This window comes from Diadema antillarum, unplaced genomic scaffold, assembly GCF_040938485.1.
Source record: "Diadema antillarum isolate AM-2024a unplaced genomic scaffold, OU_Dant_1.0 scf00000014, whole genome shotgun sequence".
Taxonomy (NCBI): domain Eukaryota; kingdom Metazoa; phylum Echinodermata; class Echinoidea; order Diadematoida; family Diadematidae; genus Diadema; species Diadema antillarum.
In genome coordinates, this window is record NW_027270903.1 from 7,053,973 (window position 1) to 7,077,343 (window position 23,371).

The 23,371-nt window shown below is 39.6% G+C and overlaps 2 protein-coding genes and 2 non-coding genes across 4 annotated transcripts; all 4 read right to left on the reverse strand.

Moving 5' to 3' along the window:
- Positions 1-1,734: 1,734 nt before the first annotated feature.
- Positions 1,735-7,640, reverse strand: LOC139723164 (small ribosomal subunit protein uS17-like). Its single transcript, XM_071634427.1, has 4 exons — positions 7,627-7,640; positions 4,669-4,791; positions 3,285-3,490; positions 1,735-1,925 (listed from the first exon to the last, which is right to left on the reverse strand). Exons 1-4 carry the CDS (start codon positions 7,636-7,638, stop codon positions 1,799-1,801), a joined length of 468 nt encoding a protein of 155 aa, XP_071490528.1. The 5' UTR covers positions 7,639-7,640; the 3' UTR covers positions 1,735-1,798.
- LOC139723490 (small nucleolar RNA SNORD35) lies at positions 3,814-3,901 on the reverse strand. The gene has a single exon (XR_011710361.1). It is a non-coding gene; the product is annotated as a small nucleolar RNA SNORD35 (small nucleolar RNA).
- On the reverse strand, positions 4,970-5,061 carry LOC139723478 (small nucleolar RNA SNORD35). The gene has a single exon (XR_011710359.1). It is a non-coding gene; the product is annotated as a small nucleolar RNA SNORD35 (small nucleolar RNA).
- A 4,310-nt stretch (positions 7,641-11,950) lies between the features above and the next one.
- LOC139722446 (uncharacterized) lies at positions 11,951-16,721 on the reverse strand. Its single transcript, XM_071633743.1, has 4 exons — positions 15,830-16,721; positions 15,013-15,099; positions 13,841-14,355; positions 11,951-13,010 (listed from the first exon to the last, which is right to left on the reverse strand). The coding sequence occupies exons 1-4, from the start codon at positions 16,719-16,721 to the stop codon at positions 12,474-12,476; spliced, it is 2,031 nt and encodes a 676-aa protein (XP_071489844.1). The 3' UTR covers positions 11,951-12,473.
- Positions 16,722-23,371: the final 6,650 nt, after the last annotated feature.

A 23,371-nucleotide genomic window follows, 5' to 3' on the forward strand; every position in this document is an offset into this window, starting at 1 on the left:
GTGAATTGTAAAAGTGTAAATATTCATTGAATTGTAATTTCCAAGGACAGTGTGGATGTCTCTCGATCGTCATCTGGCAACTGATGTTGGTAAACAGTGTGCCAAGCACTGAACGCTGTATATTTTCGACTTTGTTATAAAATTAAAACCAAGAGGTATTCAGGACGAAAATTAGCTGTGTTTTTGTCTTTCTTGTCATGACTGTATTGTGCAGCTTTAATTCTAGTCTTGTGCCAAACACAGCAATGCATCAAATCAGTCACAGCCATTGGTGTGTAGTTATGTTGCAGAACGTTACAATTGCAACATACAGTAAAAGGACAGGTTCAATTACATTTTGTGTGTTTGTGGCTCTTCAAATCACCAGTGTCCTGTTGCCTAATGGGCCCACACTTTAAAGGGATAGTACAGTTTCAGTTGAGATGGGACTTGAGGTTTCCAACTTGTTTTGATGCTGATTTTTTTTCTTATTAAATATGAAAGAGCATATAATTCTAAGAGAGATTCAAAGTTTATTTGATCAAAAGGGGTTTTGAAATGGCTGAGATGTACGAAACAAAGCAATTGTTAAGTGGAACCCTTCTTGTAATAGCATTGCCTTGTTTCGCTTCTTTTTGAATATCTCGGCCATTTCAAAACCGATTTTCATCAAGTAAACATTGAATTCTTTTTAGAATCGTATGCATTTTAGCATTTCATAAAGTGGTTTCTAAGTACACTGTATCTCACAAAAAGATAAGTATCTGGCTAAAAGTTAAAGGTGAATTCTCACTTCAACCAATGCTATACATCCCTGTAAAGTGATGGTACAGTAATGCTTCACATGGAGCTGCAGTTTTCCAAGTTTTTGTGTGTTTGTGTTTGTAAGATAATGAGAAACCTCTTGTGAAATACATGCACTGCATGAATGAACATTAAGTTTTAGAGGAATTCAAAGTTTATTTGATGAAAACTGGTCCTGAAATGGATGAGATATCCACCCTGAGCAGTCCTAACAAAATCTGACAGTTCACAACTTTTATTTAATAGGATTGATTTGTTTTTGCCTTGTTTTTGGATATCTCGGTCATTCTATTATGGATTTTTATCAATTAAGTTTCATTTCTTGGTAGAATTTAATGCCCTTTTAACCTTTCATAGAGTGGTTTCTGAATAAAAATGTTATCTCGCAAAATGTTAAAAGTGGAATCCCCACCTCAACTAATACTATACCATCCTTTTAAAGCTTGACACTTGGTTTGTGTGCTGGCATTATTGCCATGACACACAAGAACCAGTTTAGCTTCCTGAGTATCATGGTGAGTCTTTAGTTTTAGGGTGTGAAGAGAAAAGTTGAATATGTTTATAGCAAACTGGTCTGCTGTAGTTACCATGACAACAGCCACATATCAGCCAATCAGCACATTGTATGAACAGTCACTACTTTGATTCACACACAAGCACACACTACATACAGGTACTGTACACACACCTGTACACAGAAATTGGGAGAAACGATAGGAATGCATTAACAGTATGTGCTTGAAGTACACATTACAATGCAGACCTTCACATGGGGATTATTTTTGCACTAGTATCTTGTAAAGGGAAAAGGTTGAAACTTTCCACACTGCACAAATTTCCACTTTCACAGAAGATCCAGTTTCAATCTCACTTTTGAAGAGAGCACAGTAAAACAGCCTAGTTTGCCACAAAGACACAGTAACAGGAAAGAAACAAACAGACAATTTGGAATGAGAGATGCTTTGACCCAAGTCTTTATTTTACATTGCCCCCTTCAACGATTGATTCAACCTCCTCAGAACTTCTGGAACTGCTTCTTGGCGGAGCCGGGGGCCTGCGTGACCTTCAGGACGTTGAACCTGACCGTTTTGCTGAGAGGACGGCACTCGCCGACGGTCACGATATCGCCGATCTTGGCGTCTCTGTGTAAGGGGGGGGGGGGGGGGTGGGGAGAGAAATACATAAACATGGGTTGTAATGCAATCAAGTCATACACATTGCTAAAAGTTTGCAATGCAGAGCCCCTGTATCAAAACTAATCCTAATGAACACCTAAGAAGACAATTTGTTTGACATACAGCTACGGTATATGAAATATGAATGTGTATGCTTAGATTCATTTCCCTGGTCACTTAGGGGGCCCCGAGAGGCTGACGGGCAAACTACTGTATATGCCCAATATCTTACGAGGTTTTTATTTTCGCGAGTCAGCTGCTATTCGCGAAATTAAAAACACCCGAATATATTGACTCTGATGCCAATATGAATGTGACGTACATGTACACATTTCTCCGTTCAGTACAGGACTCCTCGATCACAAATTTAACCACTCGCAAAATTGTTGGGAAGTCCCGATTCGTGAAAATGTAGACTCGTGAAATGGTGTATGCAGTACAATAGGCATGACAGCTTTACGTCTCCTCAGGACTAAGCAATGAGGAGGACATGCCTTGCCTCAGGGCACATTGCGGCTGCAAGAGGACTTGAACCAGGAGCCCCATGATTGAGAGTCTAAGGTCTCATCCACTGAGACACACACTGGCTCCTTGACAGCTTTAGCTTGAAGAGTTTGTAGAACATACTGAGACAGTGTAAGTTATGAGGCCTAAGGGGTTCCTTGTTATAAGGAGGTTGCCCACATCCTGATTCTACCACTAACAGGGGCGGATCCAGGGAGGTCCGCAACCGGCGCACGCCCCCCTTTTTTTGTTGAAACAAAAATAAAAAGAAAAAAATGGGGGGAGGGGTGCGTGCGCCCCCCCCCCCTCTTTAATTTTGTAAACACGCCCCCTCTTTACGGAATTCCTGGACCCGCCCCTGCACTAATACCTTCTTACCAGCCAAAACACACACAAAAAAACAACAACAATACAAACAAAAGCATGATCTCATTTCAGAAAAAAAAAAAAAGTGTTTTGACAGCAATTCTTGCTGGAATGGCAACTTCTTGTAGCAACAGCCAATCAGGAAGCAAAATTCTTGCCATTACCATAATGCTTACCACTGTTGCAGGAGTTGCTATTATAGCAACTTTTAATGAAATGGTGCCCAGATAAATCGAAATCTACTGTATAACTAGAAATTTCTGCGTGTATGAAACTTTCTAAAATTTCGCAAGGAACCACGATTTGCACATGAAAGGTTTCGTCTACACAAGGCATTGAATGCCAGTGTCAATTTGCAAAAGTTTAATGCTGCGAAAAAAAAGGCCCTCAGCTCCAATTTGGGAAAATTTCATGGAGAAAATATTTCTGGTTTCACAGTAAATGTCGTGAGGTTACCTGAAGCAGGGGGAGAGATGGACCGACATCGTCTTGTGCCTCTTCTCAAATCGGTTGTACTTCTTGATGTAGTGCAGGTAGTCACGGCGAATCACGATCGTCCTCTGCATCTTCATCTTGGTGATGACCCCCGACAGGATTCGGCCACGGATGTGGACGTTGCCGGTGAAGGGACACTTCTTGTCGATGTAGTGACCATCCCGAGCCTAGGGCACAAACACAGATCATTGACCTTTGACTCACACTGGAGTTTACACACTTGATTTTTGATGTGGGAGGTAAATTGCAAACAATATTTCATTTCCAATTGTACATGAAAGCGCCATACCTGAGCTATTAGTGCAAGCTCAACACAAACAAACACTAGACAAATATGCACACAAACACACTCGAGCTGCCTGAAGGTGTTAACGTTTTGCTTCCCAAAGGGTCACATATTCTGAATGGAGACCACATCACAAACACACGTACTACTACTGGTACTCACACATGCAAACATACAGGACCACACACTCAAATTGCACTTTTGCAGGCCGCATCAGTCTAGTGCTTTGAAGCAGTGTCAACATCCCGTTGCCGGGTGATATGAAGACCATCGTGAGAAAACATCATCTGCAGCCACACTTTGGTTTCACTATTGTTGGCAAACTTGTTGCCTTCTAGTGAAAAGTGTTGGTAACTTTGCTGTAAAACACTGCATAAGTTTCTCTTCTAAATGCATGCATTCATCAGAAGCAGAGAAGCTTTGGAAGCTTTATGGAGTTCATGGCACTGCAGTTCCAACAGACATTTGTAAATCTTGGTTGAAATCTCTTGGAGCCTGGGTTCCAAAACTTTCCTTGGTAAATATTCGTAGAAACTCTAGCCATGATAAACCAGCTTAAATTTCACTGTACCTTTATAACAAGGGTTGTTCAAAACAAGTAGATGCTTTACTGACACCTCCCCAACATAGCAAGAAGTATGTAGCTGGATTCCACATATTGAAATCTAGTCAGTAGAGGCATGTAACACCGTGCTTTATGGTAGGTTTTCAGAGTGCTCACAAAATTTCACTGGTAACCCTCAATACTTCCGAGTCCAGAGTGATTTGAAGGTTTGTTCTCCTATGATCATATCACAGCTAGCGACCTCTTAAAATATTTGGCACAGGGTGGTTAATTGCAAAGCAATAAACATCATCTTGTAGGTTTCTTCTTTTTTCGCGACTGAATTTTCTATTTCAGTAACTCATTTCTAATTTGTTTTATCAATTAATACTTAGTCAAGGTCCCATTATGCAAAAAGTAATGTTTTGCCTCATAAAATGTCAGCTAGTCACAGCTATGCTTCTTAGCCTGAACCAAAAGACTCTCTGGTCTGAGAGGGGCAAGCCACTACTCACCTCAGCTGGGGTCTTGAACCCTAGACCAACATTGCGAACGAGGCGCTGAGCCTTCTTGTTGGACGCCAACAGTCGCTTGTTGTTCTGGAACACAGTTGGCTGCTTCTGATAAGCCCTCTCCGACTAGAAGTTAAGAGGGAGACGAAAAGAAAAATAGATATAGAAAAACGCTTCTGAAAAACAGTACAAAATGCTAAAGTTGAGAATCCAGATCAACAATGTAGACAGAAGGGGGGGGGGGTGGCAGAATCTCACTTTGTAGTACTGTTAATCTGATTCACAGAAACTCTTGCAAAATCACGAGTTTGCATCAGTGGAGTGCTAAACAGCATTGTCAGCATCCATTCCTCAAGGAGGGAATATGAAGACCATCGTGAGAAAACATCACTTGCAAACCCTAGATCAGTTTTATTGGTTCATTTTGATTTATTGGGTAGCTCCTCATTTACATCATTCATTAATGTTACCGGTACCGTACTAAGTTTGTTTGTTAAAGGACAAGTTCACCTTCATAGACATGTGGGTTGAGTGAATGCAACAATATTTAAGTAGAACACATCAGTGGGAGTTTGAGCAAAATCGGACAATCCGTTCAAAAGTTAGGAATTTTTGAAGTTTCTGCTCAGTCACGGCTGGATGAAAAGACTACTATAGCTTGTGATGTCACATGAGTACAACGATATAAAGAAAGAATAAAGAAAATTCAACATATTTCCATTTTTCTCACATAACAAAAGAACACTCGACTTCTCTCTTTCAGAAGGCAGGGGGAATAATATAACCCTTAACATACATCAGTAGCAAGTCGAAGAAATATGCACTTTATTCAAAAAATAAAGTTTTATGAAATTCTCTTTTTATTTTCCTTGTATAGTTGTACGCAGGTGACATCATACACTGTAGTAGTCTTCCTTTCCAGCAGTGACTGCGCAGATACTTAAAATATTCGTAACTTTTGAACGGATTGTTCAATTTTCCTCAAACTTTTACTGATGTGTTCTGCTTATATTGCTGCATTCTCTCAATTCTTATGTATATGAAGGTGGACTTGTCCTTTAATGTCTTTTAATCTTTATCATACAGCCATAATTCTCACATTGTCGCACAGAGTTTGCTGGTTCATTATTTTTGCTACTTATAAGATAGTTGATGATGATAATGATGATGGTGATGAAACAGCATTTACGTAGCATAATTCATCTGTAGAAACATCAAAGGCACCTGGGCCCCGTTTCATAAAAAGATGCTATACTAGCAACTCTTGCTGGAATGGCAATTGTCATGGTAATGACAAGAATCCAGCTTCCTGATTGGCTGTTGCTATGGGAAGTTGCCATTCCAGCAAGAGTTGCCATCCTAACATCTTAAGTTTTATGAAATGGGACCCACAATGTGTCACCCATCATTCAGTTGCAGGGCCACACAGAGCTGCCAATGCTATCTCACAAGTTAATCATCAGTGCCAGAGTAGCTCAGACTCACATTTCACCCAATTCTGACTGTCAAAATCTGTGATAAACACATTTTCACGCTGAACACAATATAAAATCATAATTATGGACAATTTCAAAGAAGTCTCCAAAATATATCAAACATTCTTGACACTCGAGCTTCTAACGGTTAGACAATGCTAGAACTAAGAGACAAGCCCAGAAGTTTCAAGATTTTCCAAATTCCAGTAGGCACACTCCCGATTTTATGTGCACATGTTACTTGTTAGTACAATGTTGATATATCAATCAGATCTATGAGTCCTATGACTCATACACACCACCTGGATTACACCATTTAGATCAGTGGCTACGTTTAAATAGAGAATAAAGATTGTTCTTTACAACTAAAATTGGGAACAATGACGATACCAATACCAGAGACTCCAACCCCAAGCACCTTCTGATCTGGAGATTCTCCCGCCCGAAACCCCTAGCAAACGGGAGACTCCAAGTTGATGTGTGCGAAGCGCGAAGTTCCTAGGATTCTAGATGTTCTCTGGTGCTATCTAAGGCTATTTTTTCAACATACGATAGAAATAAGTAAGAAATCCTTTCCACCGGGAGACACAGAGCCAGGGCGGGAGAAATCAAATCTCAAACGGGAGAACGGGAGATTGTGCAAAAATGGGCTTTCGGCGGGAGACTCCCGTCGAAAACGGGAGAGTTGGAGTCTCTGCAATACTCATCAATAGCAATGGCCAATGCCATGCCCCTTCCCCCTCCCATCACCCTGCAGTGTAGTGTCTTATCCAAACTCTCACTGTATGTAGCACGTACCGTCGGCGTCACTCGGCAGTTGTCTGCCTGCAAGTCAAGGACAGCAGCATGCGAGCCAAGGTAGCACAAGGTACCCCACACGACAGGCAGGGCGCTCTACACAGGCCACACCGTCCACCACAGCACTGCACAGGCACACACACTCACACCAAGGAGGTATGAATGATCCTCCTTGCTCACACTCACACACACGTACACACACTACACACACACAGCTAGCTAGCTCACATTACTCGTTGCAATCGACAATCGCAGTCACGCGCGCTATAAGACACAGCGACTGCCGTAATTCATATTAATAATCCGTAATACAAATTGGAATTCAATGAGCCTTTTAGACTGAAAAGAAAGTAAATATGAGACCAAAAGAGGAGCATGTCAATTTCACGAAGTCCTCGTGCATATGCCCGTAGGTTTTCGGACGGAAATACCAATCTGTTTTATGTTCATAGCCTCTCGTGGAATTCGGCGACCGTACGGTCAGTCCCGCTGCTTTTCCAAGCGAACGGTGTCTCTTGTGAAAAAGGAGTGATATTTTACACTACGGAAACTACACTTATAGGACAAAGAATCGACTCTAAATGTTGGCATAGTTATCATATTAGTTTGATCAATGACTATGTTTTCGATAGGGAGAGTGGATTTGCAGAATTATTGAAAAATTTTCATGCATGCTCGTCAAACACACCTGATCGGCCATGTTGAAAGGTGAAAGAGAGTGTGCGAGTGACAGAAGACCCACAATGCACTATCGATGTCCATTGAAAACTTCCGGGAAGTTTGGACGTAGATGGCGCATAACCTCTTTGTCATTCAATCACTTTTCCTCTAAACGATGGATAAACTCAGGTACTTGACCTCACATTATGTCACACCCATGCAGATTGTAACTTCAAACACAGACTCGATTATCTTAGCTCTATACAAAATGAAAACAGTTGTTTCTTTTTATCATTATGTAGGGCCTACTATACACTTGTTTCACTTTAGTCCCACTTACTCCAAAAATTGGCAAAGTTTTTTTTTCTCTCTCTCTTTCTTTCGTAATTATCTAATCTTGATCAGCATGCTAAAACTAAAACTAAAAAAAAAAAATGATAATAAATAAATAAATAGATAGATAAATAAACAAATGAATAAAATAAAGTTTCTTTATACACTCCCAAATAATCTGGACTCTGACAGTTTTCAATCTATGCCTATCTTGCCTAAGCATTACCATACATATGTCATATCACGTCTCATGCCTCAGGGGTAAACAGGCCTGTCAATTTTTCTCCTTTTTTTTTTACACCTCAAAAAAAAATAAAGCCCCCTTCCAAACACACACACAGACACACACACAGACACACACACACACTCACACACATACATACACACACACACACACACACACACACACACACACACACAGTAACACACATAGAGCACACAAAATGATTACGGATTTCCAACCACCAAGTCACATTTTGAGGTCTAATAATGAGAAAAATAATAACAATAACAGCAATAGTTTATCACATTGTATTATATGAAGAGTTTGTTTTGCACAAACTGATAAGTTCAAATTTGACAAATGGAGATATTTGCAATTAAAGTTAAAAAGAAATAAAGAGACTAATAACAAAATTGTTGCTTCTTTTGACCATAACTTCAAAAATGTACCTTGATAATTATAGTTACCAATATATCATTTAAAAGGTATTATTTTGTACTTTATGACAGAGACCGTACTTCAAAATCTTATAAAATGGACTTATCATTTTTTTTTTTTTTGCGAACAAACTCTTCATATAAACCTAATATATGAAGAGTTTGTTCGCAAAAACCGATAAGTCCATTTTTGAAGATTTTGAAGTATGGTCTCTGTCATAAAGTACAAAATAATACCTTTTAAATGATATATTGGTCACTACATAAAAGTACATTTTTGAAGTTATGGTCAAAAGAAACAAAAATTTTCTTATAATTCTCTTAGTCTCTTATCGGTTTTTGCATACAAACTCTTCATATATTGGTCACTACATATAAAGGTACATTTTTGAAGTTATGGTCAAAAGAAGCAAATACTTCATTATTATTGTCTTTATTTTTCTTGACCTTTAATCGCAAATATCTCCATTTGGCAAATATGGACTTATCGTTTTTTGCGAACAAACTCTGGATATATTTTCTTTTTCAGAATAGGCCAAAATATCACATCTCTTCTTAGTGCACTGTATTCACAAGATGGCGTGAATCATAACTTGAAGAGTTTGTTCACAAAAACCGATAAGTACATATTTGCCAAATGGAGATATTTGCGATCAAAGGTCAAGAGAATAATAAGAAAATGTTTGCTTCTTTTGACCATAACTTTTCATATGCTGCAATGGCAAGTGCTATGGTAACACAAAGAATCAAGCCTCCTGATTGACCGTTAATTGCTATTGGGAAATTGTCATTCTAGCAATGTTGTTGTGTAGGCCTACTACTGTACTGTACAAGCTCTCAGGCAAAATTCTGGGCCCAGCTGACATAGTTACAAAGCTCAGGTCCTTGCATGTCGGTAGGCCTAACAGAATAGCTTTATAATCTCGCAGATGATTTTCTTTTTTTTTTAAATATAGATCCTTTCATTACAACCCTCATTCCTGTTAGTAATCTTAACTCAACAATAACTGAATGCTAATTGATACATACATTTATAGTTACTTTGATAATTTAAAAAAAAAAAATCAAAAACAAAACATCAATTGCTCTCTAACTATGGGTTTTTTGTCTGGCTTCGAAAGCTGTAAATTCAGTATTTTTCTTTCATTTATTGGCAATCGAGTGTCAGCTTCTTTCATCACACTGTCTGTGTGGCCTATAGGAAGATCTTTTTGACATTATTTTCATAAATGGCATCATAGGAAATGATCGGAAAATACCCAAATGTTCTGTTCCCAGCTGTTTTCCCAATTATTACCTATGGTCCCTCTATGCACACTTTGATCTGGACTGTCCAATCCTGTAATTTGTATTTATTTTAATAAATCACGGAGAGTATGTTTAGAAGCAAATGATTATTACAGTACAGAGGTAGGAATGTGCTTTGATTTATGTCAGTTGACTCCCTCTGTACAAATGTGTTTGTGAGATTGTAACTGCTGATTTATATTCTTAACAAACATGTCGGAAAAAAAGAAACCAGTGGGAGTCAAACCTGTCATCTACTGCTTTCCAGGCAGCAACATCACCACCAGGCTAGTCGATCTGCAGGCACAAACCCTTATTGGTCGAAAGGAGTCTGCGTCAAGAATACTACACACACAACCCTGGCACTGTCCCATAGGCCCGGTCTGTGTTGTACCACGGAGGTGGACCTCCGCTGGTTGTAGCTTTTTCCAGTGTTGGGAGACTGAGGCAGCTCCAGACATGTGCCAGAGAGGGTGGTGCATGTAGTGCATGTAGTGTTGGCGCAGATTCCTTTACAATCAACAAAGGTTTGTGCCTGCAAACTACAACCCGGATATCTCTGGCTGCTGGTAGTGAGATGATGAACTTGGAACAAAGTACCCAAGATCCAAAATTCTGCCATTGTTATGTTAAATAATCCAAGGCAGACAAGGGTTATTGAATTTGTTTGAAATGTAGAACAGCAGTTACAGTATTGTACAATTTTACATGATACATTTGCAAAGAGGGAGACAATTGATAAAAATCATGGCACAAGACTATGTTTATTGTTATCATACAACATCTTACGCACACACACAATAAAGAACTACATGTACTGGTAAACTTTCACAATATCAGTCTGTAGCAATATGATTTAATCAAATGTAATTTCACAAAATGAAGATTAACATGGACATTTTTTTGTCCAAATTCCAACAACAACTTAAAGGAACACCTTGGTTTACTGTCAGCATTATACATTGTACAGCTTTTTGAAAGAATTAAATGAAACTTCAGAAATTCATGCATTTGTACGTAGCAAGAATGAAGTCTGAGTATACATAAGAAAAAATGATCAATTTTCTTTTGCACATTCCAACAGACTTGAAAGAAAATAATGCAAGCATAACAGTTTATTTATCTGTTTACAAGCTTAACAACACTCTGAAAGAATTAAAATCAATGGTAGTAACTGGCAAGAATGATGCAATCTGCATGGATTTCAAACAAAATGAACCATTATCTGTAATTCCGACAAAGAACATATCAATGTCATGCTTCAGTACAATTATCAGAGTCATATCACTTTCAATTACATCCAGATTTTAATAACAAGAAAGTCAAAATGCTGAAACTGATAAGACATGACTCTTTATCATGAAATTCAATGGAAATGTCTTGCAAACCTTACTATTTATTTACTTTAAAACGCCTGCATCAATTTCAGCATGAAGTCTTGTGGAATGAAATAACCTGGTATGATAAATCAGATGTATATTTGTGTATGAGAACTCTTCGGTTGAAATGTGAATTTTCAGTGGATACAAAAGCTTCACTGAATAATACTAATGAAACAGTTCCCTGTGATGAGACAGATATTATATTATGCAAACATCAATCTCTCTACAAACTGCTAAAGAATCTTGAGATTGGCAACATCAACACTAAAATGTCACTTTTCCTCATTCAAAATGACATCATTTGATTTCAGAAATGACAGTATGACTGTCAAGTTAGGAAGTAGCATGTGTGCTATTAATCAAAAGGGGGAGAATTGAGAAATATGATCTTCATTTCTTTGCATTATTTGAAAATAATAGAATTTACCATGGTATGTAGACTTGAAATACAAATTCATTACAGTAGACTCCCGTTATAACAAAGTCCTCGAGACTGGCAGTTTTCTTTCATTATATCAAAATTTTGTTGTAACCAAACAAATAAACAATAAATACGTAGAGTAGATAATTTTGCGGCCTGAATTTCTACTATTCCTACTATCACCAGGAATGCACCGTAACAATGACAATGTAAGGCTCGTCTGTGGGGTCTGCCATCTTCAAACATGTTTTAATACAAAAGTCCATCTGGTTGTTGGTCAAAATGATATGAGATGATTACCTGAATGGTGCAAGCCATACATTACCTCCGCCAAGGAAGGTGGAGGGTAAGTGATCATAAGCATCGGTTTGTCTGTTTGCAAAATAACTCAAAAAGTTGGGAACATATTTGAATGAAACTCGCAAGAAAAGTCAATGACACAAGGAACAGGTGATCAAATTTTTTCCAGTGACCCAGGAATCTTTATGGATTTTTGGAGGATCTTTTGGCATATAAGGTCAATGCACAAGGGAGTTCTAGCTGCATGTTCTGAAGGTTTACATATGCGCACTAAAGCACGAGCTCTGCTGATGACGTAAACAAAAGGCTTCTATTTTGGGAAATTGCATGCATGCTTTGTGGAAATGAGTTGTTGGCTTGGTGGAGGTCTGCGCTCTCCGAGTGATTTTCTAATGGCTTCATTTTTACCCCCCAATTTTATGATTACAATTGACCCTGCCCCCCTTACTCAACCCTTCTTTTTTCTTTTCTTTTTTTTTCTTGTTTAGGGGGTCAGGAATACAAGAACACTCCTTTGGATTTTCTGGGTCGTCCTGCAGGCTTCTTTCTCTTCACTGGTGGGGCTTCATCTACTTCGTCTGAATCAGAAGGTTGATGATTGTCCAGGTTGGCATGAGCACCAGGGTAGTAAGCTCTGTATTCCGCAGGGATGTTGGGGAGCCTCTTTGCAATGGACTCCTCTTTGTACCCAGGGATGGGTTTTTCCTCCAACATGGGCAGCCTGGGAGTCGCGCTGATGATATCTCCAAGTTCTGCTGTGGGCGGCAAACCTAGGAGTTCGGCCAAGATTGCCTCGCGAGTGGAGGCCACATCCGTGCAGAAGGTGTGCTCCAGTCCGCTCTCCTCCGTCACCAATGACTTGTACACCACTGCTCCTCCAGACACCTCAAAGCAGTAGTTCTCTGTGAATCCCAAAGGAAGTGGCTTCAGATGCTTCGCCAGGAAATGTTCCCAGTCACGGAAGACTTTATTCCCAGCGTTGAAGAACTCAGCGTGCATCCCAGGTACTGAATTAAAGGCATCAACCACCTGGGAAATATATGTAAATTAGCAAAAAATTAAGAAGCATAAATATAAATGTGAAAGCAGGAAAAAGCCATAGCAACTACATTCTTAACCCTATTCCCACTGGCAAAAAAAAAACCACCAAAAAATATTTATGCATAAATTAGCATAAATTAACATAAAATACATAAATTAGAAATTGAAAAATCTAGTCTTGTAGATTACATTGGCCTCTACCTTAGTGCAAATTTTCGCGAGGATCGCGCGATCCATGACTGAGATCTGAAGGGGGGCCAGAAAGGCCCCCCCCCCCCCCACCCCCGTGGTCTCAAGTCCCTCAAAAAACCCGGTGGGATTAGGGTTAAACCACTTTGTGATATACACTGTACATGTATTTAACCCATTGAGGACGGACTAATTTTGCTACAACACGCTTTTCCCAATTAGACACCTGCCAGAGTATACTCGGGACTCTTCCTCAACGGGTTAATAAATCTGGACCGCAACAGATGAAAATGACTTTGGGTGTACTCTTTACATTTTCATTACTTAGTCCTTTGTCAGAATGGACATAAAAAAATAAATTATTCAATTTTCATAAAATTCCTAACAATGTACTTCACTGAAAATAAAGTTAAAACAAGGAAACTTTTTTTTTATAACAAGCTACCTGGGACCATTAGAGTTTCTTTGATATAGCCATTTTTTGTTTGATGAGGGATTATTACAAAAGAATAATGAAGATATGAGAACTGCAAAATTGCCTCGTTATATCTTGTCAAATCCAACCTTGCCATATCGAGGCTCCACTGTCGAAAAGACTATTTTGTGAGATAATTTTCTGAAATAATCACCTGATCTGGGATGAAAACATTCTTCTTGTACAATGCCCGCCGGCAGGAATCCATGGCCTGGTCTGGTTTCATGTGGCTGAGTCCAGGGAGCAGATAGAAGGTTGATACCCGATCGTACAAGAGGAGGCTCAGGAGACAGTCCAACATCAACGTACACTGAGTCTTGTTGCGTCCAGCACAATTGTCAATAACTCTGATGACCATGGTTGGAGGGGGGACACCTGCATCCAGCAAGTTCCTCAGATATTGGCAGTGGTAGTACCAGCGCAGCGAACTCGTGGCATTGCCATCCTTCCCTGCCGTTCTCTCGTCATAGAGCAAGACAGCGTTCTTCTTCCGGGTGACATCGCAGATGTTGAACATGTGGAGGTGCAAGTCTGAGTTGAAGTAGTTCACATTGGGAGTTGTTAGTTTATAAGATGGCAAGGGTATGGCTTGTCCGTAGTCTTCACAGAGAATGACAATCTTTCTTGCTTTCTCCGCTGTTGCTGAGGTGAAGCATTTGTGCTGGATGTCTGGAGATGGAAGTAGTAAAATAATTGACATTAGTGAAGCAATGGCATAATTTAATATGAAGTTCACTTGTACATTTATTTATTTATTTATTGTAAGCAAGACATTAAAAAAAACAACAATGGCAAATTGAAGCCATAGTCCTAACATTTTCACCAAACATTGCAAAAACAGCAAGATTAAAAGAAAAATGGCTCCAAATTCATTATATCTTTATCAAGCATTGGGAAACAGCAAGATAAAAAGTAAACAAAAACCAAAAGAAAAAACTAAAAATAAGGCAACAAATTCTAGGCCTACATCAAATGCAGCATCAGTAATGTACCTCTAGCCTGTGTCAGAATGAACCTGTCGAAGACAAGCTGATTTTGCTTTAACACGCATTTCCCATAGACACATGCCCGAGTATACTCGGGACTCGTCTTCAAAGAGATAATGATAGTAATAAATATGAACAAGGAGCTTCAAACAGACAGCCCTTGATAAGACATAACTTAGAAAATGAACATCTTCATATAAATTACTCCCTTGTAGTAAAAAATGAATGCCCACTTAATTATCACATTCAACACTTACCATCATCTGTTTTTCATTCATGGCCTACCAAGTACGACTGTGATTTACTTAAATTACAAATTAGTCAATGGATCAACACTCACTGGTATTGGGAGATGGATGACCACAGTTTGCAGTAGAGCTGGCTTGATCGTCTTCTGTCCTGCCCTCGGCTTCAACGAGGATGAATCCTGCAGTTTATAGTTCATTTGAAATGGGACAAGAAGGTTATATGGCAAAAATAATGAGAATACAAAATGTATGGTCTATGCATTAAAATGGGAAAGCCTTCCACCTTAGCTCCCACCCCCACTTATTTTGCCATAAAATGGTACCACTCTGCATTATCCAACCCTTGCTACATGTAGCTTTATACAAATGTGGTCGGGCATCACCGAGGCTAGTGAGGGACAGTGCGCATCCATGAGTACAGCCAACAGTATTCATCATACTGTGTATAGTGGCACTGGAAGGGTAGTACCTGGTCTGTTGTGGACAAGGGGACAATATTTGTTGGGGAGAGGACATACAATTGTACAAAGAAGCCTTTCATAATTCTGAAAATTGTCTACCACAGTATTAAAACTATTTACATAAACGTGACAATCAGATGGCTGTGATTGAATTTGCATTTTTGTTTTGGTGTTAAAGAGCAAACCAAGCGAAACTGCCTAGATGATCATCATCAATATCATCATTTTTATGATGCCGATTCATGATACCAACTCTAAATTTGTTTGCCAATAACCAAAAATGTTAATTTTGTTCAACTCATCCTTGTGTATCACAGCATTTACAGTATGAAATCAATATCAATGTAGTTACTAGACAATGTTTATATTGTTAATATTTATATGAAAAAACTGTGGTTAATTGTGATGCATCCTTAATTGCAGTAACTTGTTCTGACAGTAGGCCTACCTGTCAAGGGTGTATTTTCCTGGTCATCAGGATCTACCACAAGTGATATAGTCTCTTCAATTGCACCGTCATTTGGGGCCCACGTCTTCTGGTATTGAGCTATAGCCGTGTTCATGTCTCGCCGCTGACGAACAGCATCATCGAGCCATGTTTCCTTTTGAAGCCTCAGCTCAGCCTTGCGTTCGTCGGACGTTGTGGGGTCGTTCAGTTCGACATCAATCCTATAGCAGCAGCTACACAAGCCTGTGGATGCTGTCTTCAACCTAAGCCTGGGTTTGAAGGCTCGTACATACTCCCTCCATCGAACTGGACTCAAAACTCTCTCCCCGCCGATGCATCTCTCCTCCTTATATTCTCGGTAAAGTTCCTGCCACTCCTCTGCTCCAATGTACTCCAGAGGTTGCCGATGACAGCACGGAAAACTCAGTTCAATATCCCAAGTCATTATTTGCCTCTTAATAGCGTCTCTATCTTCATCGCTAGCAGCATGCCAAGGAATTCTCGGCCCTTTCTCCACTTTTTCCGGGTCGAATTTGGCAAGGCGTGAAATCCTAGAGCCCCCTACGGGTAGGATTGATATGATTTCAATTTGCGACAGACCCTCAGCCAGTAGTTCCAGGATGATGCTGTCCGCTCTTGGCGGCGGCTTCTGCTTCTGATGCCAGCGGCAATGGCATTGCTCCAGCGCGTCGTCCGCTTCGCTGTCAGCGTCTCTTTTTTGTTGAGCCTCGGAGAAATCCTCGCGTATTTCACGTATCTTTTCCTCCCCTAACTTTCTCACAACTCGTTCAAAGGCATTTTTCAGTCTATCCTGCCTCGTTAGTTTCTTGTAATGTTTGTTGGGTTTAGATAGGCCCTTGCAGTAGACCCTGAAAGCTTGCACGGACGACATGATGAACGCTTCAACACCGACCGCCACACACGTACGTACAGTACGTTCACACATAATATACGAGTTGCACTAGTAGCACGCAGCAAATAAAAGATTTTTCGACTAAAGCCAACTCTCGGTCGAAAAGTGAAACGCTGGCGAGGAGTGCGCCAACTAGCGTTCAGCGGGGATAAAACTCAGCGGGTGAAGTTTCCATGCTTAAATAAATGTACTGTGGTGCCTGAGCATGCAATAAGGGGTCGGTGCAAGAGTGCTAACCCACACTTTTGTCAAAATTGAGTTACTCTACATGCATTTTGATCCTTATCCTTCACTCTAACCTCCGTGAAAACATCATATTTGAATTAAACCAATAAGATGACAAAAAAAATGCATGCATTCATGTTTTATTAATGTACAATGTATGGACTTTCCAATCAGCGATTATCTCAAAATGACTATTGTGTGGGTTAGCACTATATTGCAGCGACCCCTTCAATTATATTTCGCGATAATAATGTTTCTGTGAGACCAAAGAAGACAGGCTATCTGAAAGACAAGAAAGAATGAATTTTCTGTAGATCTGGAGAGTTATGAGTAATTATAGGAATTGGTGTAGTGCATTCATCTGCACCAATAGCTACACCAAACCATCAACATGTTCATCATTATTTCAATTTCCAAGTTTCCAAGTTGGGTTGAATGTAGGTTAATATTACACAGTATATACAGGTAGTATACTTATTATACAGTATGCTATATAGGTAGCCTATATAATAACACCGACGCATAGCCATCGGGAATTGAACCCTCTTCCACCCCCCCCCCCACACACACACACACACAGTGAGAACTTTTTGCACCAGACGTTGTAAACGGAGCAATTTGATGCATTTTTGCGTGTTTTATCAACTTTAAACGGTCCCACTGGTTTAAGGTAGCAGTATTTTGATGTGACCAATCTGCCCTAAAAAATGTTATCATTCAAATCAATTTCTTGGACGCTGTCTGTTCAGCAAACAGAAAGCATGAAAACGAGGGTGTGGGAGAGGGGATGATTTTGCCTTTTTAGGCCTGAAATACATGCAGCGATCTGGTGCAAAACCTTTGGTGAAATACTTAAAATGTCTTTGTTTTGTTTTTCAGCAAAGAAGAAATAAATAAGTAGATGATGCAGGTTTTTTTTTTCTTTCAGGGAAGTGTCAAAAGCTTAATCACGAAATTAAGCTTTTATTCCGCGTGTGCGTCATCACTGTGGGTCTAGATGGGAGGAGGATGTGGGAAGGGGTGCGCCCTCCGACATCCGATGGAGATTTTTGCTTTTTAAGAATTGAAATAAAGGAAGATGAGACACACTTTTTTTGTGAAAAATTCGGAAATTGCCATGGAGGGGACCAAGCAATGGGAAGGTGGCAAGATACGTCTCCCATATTCGAGGGAACTTTTTCATTTTTGGAACTGAAATTCTACGATCATGGCACACACTTTTGCTGGAATATCTTGAATTGTCAATCAGAGAAGTGTAGCGAGTATGTGGAAGGCAGATAGAAATGAAGATGATGTGGGAAGGGAAAAGCCTTATCCCCCCTCCTGCCAACATGAGGGAGACTAATTGCAGTTAAACGTTCTGATGCACACATTTTGTTGCATATTTGGAAAACTCTCAATGTTCAAAGTGTGGCCATAGTCTACATGTATAATGCACCGGCGTAAATCCGTACCGAGGAGTGGGGGGGGGGGGGGGGAGGGGGGGGGGGGGGTGATTGATGATAGTCACCATCACATGCAAGTACTATAACGATTGCAAGCCCATAACCGGGCTGGCGCAACAGTTGGGGGGGGGGGGGGGGGCGAGAGAGAAGCAGTGGGGAGCTTTATAGTGGGGAGCTTGGTCGGGGGCTGCCCCTTTTCTTTCAGAAAACAATGAATGTTTGCATCCCCGACAATTTTTTTTTTTTTTGCATGAAAATATAAGATGCGGGAGGGAAGTGGCAGCAAAAAATGTGAAGACTCTTTGGTTTTTTTTTTTTACACAATACATGTATAAAGACTTTTTTATTTTGCTGTTTTGTTTTTCTTTCATTTTCTTTTTAACGAAGATTTTGTCACCCTCACTTTTAAATACAAAGCCTCGACATGCATATTGCAAAAATGAAATCAATATAATAGTAATATGGATATTCATTTTTTTTTGTAATAATGTACTATAGATATTTCCTTACACCTACTGCCTTTCTAAATCTTCTTGACTTAAATCAATTAAGACAATCATCCCCAAGGGCATCGTTCAGTTTAATCGATGGGGGTGGGCCAATACATTAAAGAAAAGTCTATGCAAGAGAGCGGAGTGACCGAGAGGGTGAAGGGAATGGAAGGGGCAGGGGAGTCGATCCGTTTTCACGATGGGAGGAGGGGAACTTGGAGTTGAAAATTATCTGTGCGAGGGTGTGGCAGGCTTTGCCCTTTTAGACCTGAAATTCAGCGATCTGGTGTACACTCTTGGTGAGATGTTGGATTTTTTTTTCTAGAAAAAAAGATTAAGAAAAAGAAATATTCACAGATAACTGAATGACTTAATTGTGATATCTCGTTCCGAGTGTGCGACATCACCGTGTAGGCGTACTAAAATTAATGATACGTGCATGGAAGTTGTCAGGGGAATGGGTACGGTGTGGGAATTAAGAGGTGGCTCCTTCCCGAACGGAACGTTTGCATATTACGATTGACATAGAATTTTGTGGAATCATTTGGAAAATAATTACCAAAGTGCTCACAGAGTCTAAATCAATAGATAGAACCGACAGCGACCGAAACGAGGATTAGGAAACTTTTACATTCAATAGAATTGAAGTCATGGATATGATGCAATCTTAAATAAAACATTTTGGAATCTGTCAATATAATGTGCCAGGAAAAGAGCCGAAGTGTGGCGAGGGAGAGTGTGGGAATGGGACGATGCCCCCTTTCGAGGGAGAGATTTTGCTATTTTAGAATTGGAATTTGATCTGGTGCACACTTTGAGTGAAATATTGAAAAATTATAATCTTGATAAAAATGTTGAAAGTGAGAGGCTTCATGCACATGCTTACCACAGTATACACGCAATTTTCCATCCCCCTGCCTTCCAATCCTCGGTCCAATTTGCTTTTTGGTTTGTTTGTTTGTTTGTTTGTTTGTTTGTTTGTTTTGTTTGTTTGTTTTCTTTTGTTGTTTTTTTTGGGGAGGGGGGGAGGAGGGCAAGTGCCCCCATAGCGCCCCATGGGGCCCCACCCCACCTGTTGGCTATATACGCCGGTGCCTTATAAAATAGTAGTCAAATAATTCAATCTATACTTGGCAAGTATTCAGTTGAATACAGAACCTTATGTATAACTCTGCAGTTGTGTATTGCCATAATTTTACTGTGGTTGTTTCCATCATGAAAAGCCAAATAAGCAGAAGTCCAGTTTATGTCTAAGCCATCTTTGTTCTGTAAATGCAGTGTTTAATAATGTTCAGTCGCTTTTATGCATGTGTATCATAGCGTGAAGGACACGGGAAAGTTGTGAAAGCTCTCTGATAGGATAGATTACTGATTGAATGGAATAAACCGCTGAGTGAATTAAAACAGAAACTATTGTCATCTAACCCTATATTCCCACGGGGGGGGGGGGGGGGAGGCGCCATTTTGCCCCCCCCCCCCCCCCCCTTCCCTCGACGTTTCGCGTTATTATTCCGCAACGAACAAACAAAAAACAACAAACAAACAAACAAACAAACAAACAAAAAGTCTTCAGCACAAAAAGCAAAGCCTTTAATTACCACGCTCACTTCAAGTTCTCTATCTATTCCTTTGTAGTGCCACTTGTATACGCACTTTCTTTTCATTTCATTTCATTAAAAAAAAAGAAAAAAATTAGGGGCCCAAAGTGGTGACACCCTATGTATTTCTTTGTATGGTGAAAAAAAAAGTACGCCTATACACCGGTTCCGCCATGGCAGCCATGAGTAATATGCCTTCCAAGGGGGCAGGTATACAGTCATCGTATATTGTCAATAAAGTCCTAATCAGTTGAAGAATTAAAACAAGTTACATAAGATTTAGGCGATGATAGGACAATAAAATGAAGTTGTGTTGAGTGGCTGAAACAATATTATAATAATTATAGAGTTCATGTCCCATCATTCTTTAGTGCAATAGGCCATAATACTTATCTATTTTCGTGGAAGAACCAAAGGTACAGTATTTGTTCGCAAAAACCGGTATGTCCATATTTGCTACATGGAGATATTTGCGATTAAAGGTCAAGAAAAATAAAGAGAATAACAAGAATGTTTTCTTCTTCTGACCATAACTTCAAAAATGTACCTTTATAATAATTGTAGTGACCAATTTATTTATCATTTATTATCATTTAGAAGGTATTATTTTGTACTTTATGACAGACACCGTACTTCAAAATCTTCAAAAATGTACTTATCGGATTTTGCGAACAAACTCTTCAAGTGATTGAATAATGCATCAGGCGCATTTTTTTTTTCGCTTGTTTTTTTTTTTTTTTTAATAATGTACAATAGGCCATAGGCCCAGACATGTTCTCATGCTTTGTACTCAGTCTGGCCTTCAACAACAATTGCTTTTTGTTGTCGTAAGTTGTTGTTGTAAATTGTTGTTGTAAGTTTTTGTGGTTGTGGTTGTTTTTTGTTTGTTTGTTTGTTTGTTTGTTTGTTTGTTTGTTTGTTTGTTTGTTTGTTTTTGCCGGGTACAACAGCTTTTTACTGCCCCATCCCACCTCCCCGGGCGTATCGATAAACATGGCTTTCAGTCCAAAGACGAAGATAGGGTTAAAACAATTATAACTAGATATGCAAAGCAGCTGACTAATGATAACATTGTTGGGATAAGATAATAATCAATGTGATTTTGTAAAGCAACCAAAGCGGGGATGAATGGGCTTCAAATGGCGGTATTATCCGCCGATTGTGCCGAGGCGTTAGTAGACTTGGCTGATAGATTTACAACTGTAATGGCGTCAGTGAATTTGTTGGACCGTGCGCGTAAGTAACACGAGATGGCGCTACACAACGTAAGTTGCGCTGTCCGATGGAGGAGATCGTTGGTTAGTTCGAATCCAAACCGATTAATGCCCATGTATCACGGCTACTGCTAGAACACGGAATGATCGGTGTATATTTACGTCGATGAAGGGCATTTCGTCCATACGTTACATTTTTTCCTGTTTAAGCAAAATGCAATTTCCATTCTTAGATATATTAGGCGCATCGAATATAAACATTAGATTTGATTATGCATTATGATAGATAAAATTTTATTATATACTAGATAAAATAACACCAGTTGGTGTGGACTTGATTAAGCGTTATTAAAAACTAAAATTATTTACAGCCGTTTCAATGTGGATCACAGAGTATGTACAATCTTTGAATGCATTTTTGAACTTTTTTCATTTCATTTTCCAGTTCATTCCATTCATTTTCATTTTCAGCAGAGAGTATCTGTGTACAAAACATACCATACAAGGCAATAATAAATTATGATTTATGATACAAACGTCACAACACTTAGAAGTTGTATAGATAAGGGCTTAATTGGAGTGAAGTTATTTGTTTTCTCCACAGTATTTCTGTTACAGGGACTCTCATAGACAATGTGTACAACGCTATTTGCGGTTTTTAACCTGTTCCATAATACTGAATTCTGAAATCTCCATACTCTCTTAATTTCTAGGACTTAAATTTTAAATCTTTCTTACGACTTAAAATATTTTAAGTCTTTAAGACTTATTTTAGGTGGCTTCGATTAAAAGTTGAGTGTCGAAGCTGTTCGCAATCTAAATCTAACAAGGACTTAAACTTTCAGCCAATCAGATGACTTGTAAATGACGTCATGCGCTATCTTGAACCGCCTAAAACCGGAATTGGCGCTGGCCGTCACTTTGCTTCATGCGATGCTAGATAGCGTAGTCATACACACACATTCAGTGCACAATATGTACATTGTACTTGTACGTACCTACCTACACCATCGACCATTTGCAAACAAACGCTATTGACTCGAACAGTTGAATTGGTCTTGAAGGCAGAAGTCATGCAGGCCGGAGTTTTTTGAGGGCATGATCTGACGGAAGCTTGACCAAGTTGCTTAAAGGTGAGCATATTACTGTATGAATGCTTAAGAATGTGTTTGATAACTCTGGGACTCAGTAACCATGGATAAAAGATGTTAAGATGTGCACTAACCGCCCTACATTTTTGGCGAGTTTGAGCCTTGCCGCTGTGCGCTGTCCATCCCTGAAGCGCCAGTGCTAACGTTAGCTGTTCATGGCTAATGTGTCTATCCAAACATTGTAACAAGTTACATGTAGGCTAACGTTATACTAGTATTGTGGGGGCTCTATTTCGGTGAAACTGCAAGTACGAGTGTAATAATACAGGGACTCTTATAAAGCGCCCATTCTACCTAATGATTTACGATGTTGGTGTCTTGACTGAAAGGTAAAGCTATGGGCATAACAGGCTACTGTAGCGTAGGCCTAACGGTTAACTGTCGTCTAACACTGAGTAACAGTAACAAGTTAGTGTCAGTTCACCCCTTCCTACACTCTTGCAGAGACTCCAACTCTCCCATTTTCGACGGGAGATCTCCCGCCCAAAACCCATTTTTGCAAAAT

Excerpts from the sequence above, each read along its gene's own strand:
- LOC139723164 (XM_071634427.1), bottom strand. Across the intron at positions 3,491-4,668 it reads GGTTCAAGACCCCAGCTGAG|GCTCGGGATGGTCACTACAT; the intron begins GTGAGTAGTGGC and ends TTTGTGCCCTAG. Across the intron at positions 1,926-3,284 it reads CATCTCTCCCCCTGCTTCAG|AGACGCCAAGATCGGCGATA; the intron begins GTAACCTCACGA and ends CCCCTTACACAG.
- LOC139722446 (XM_071633743.1), bottom strand. The coding sequence starts at position 16,721 with ATGTCGTCCGTGCAAGCTTTCAGGGTCTACTGCAAGGGCCTATCTAAA. Across the intron at positions 14,356-15,012 it reads TCATCCATCTCCCAATACCA|ACATCCAGCACAAATGCTTC; the intron begins GTGAGTGTTGAT and ends TTCCATCTCCAG. Across the intron at positions 13,011-13,840 it reads ATGTTTTCATCCCAGATCAG|GTGGTTGATGCCTTTAATTC; the intron begins GTGATTATTTCA and ends TATATTTCCCAG.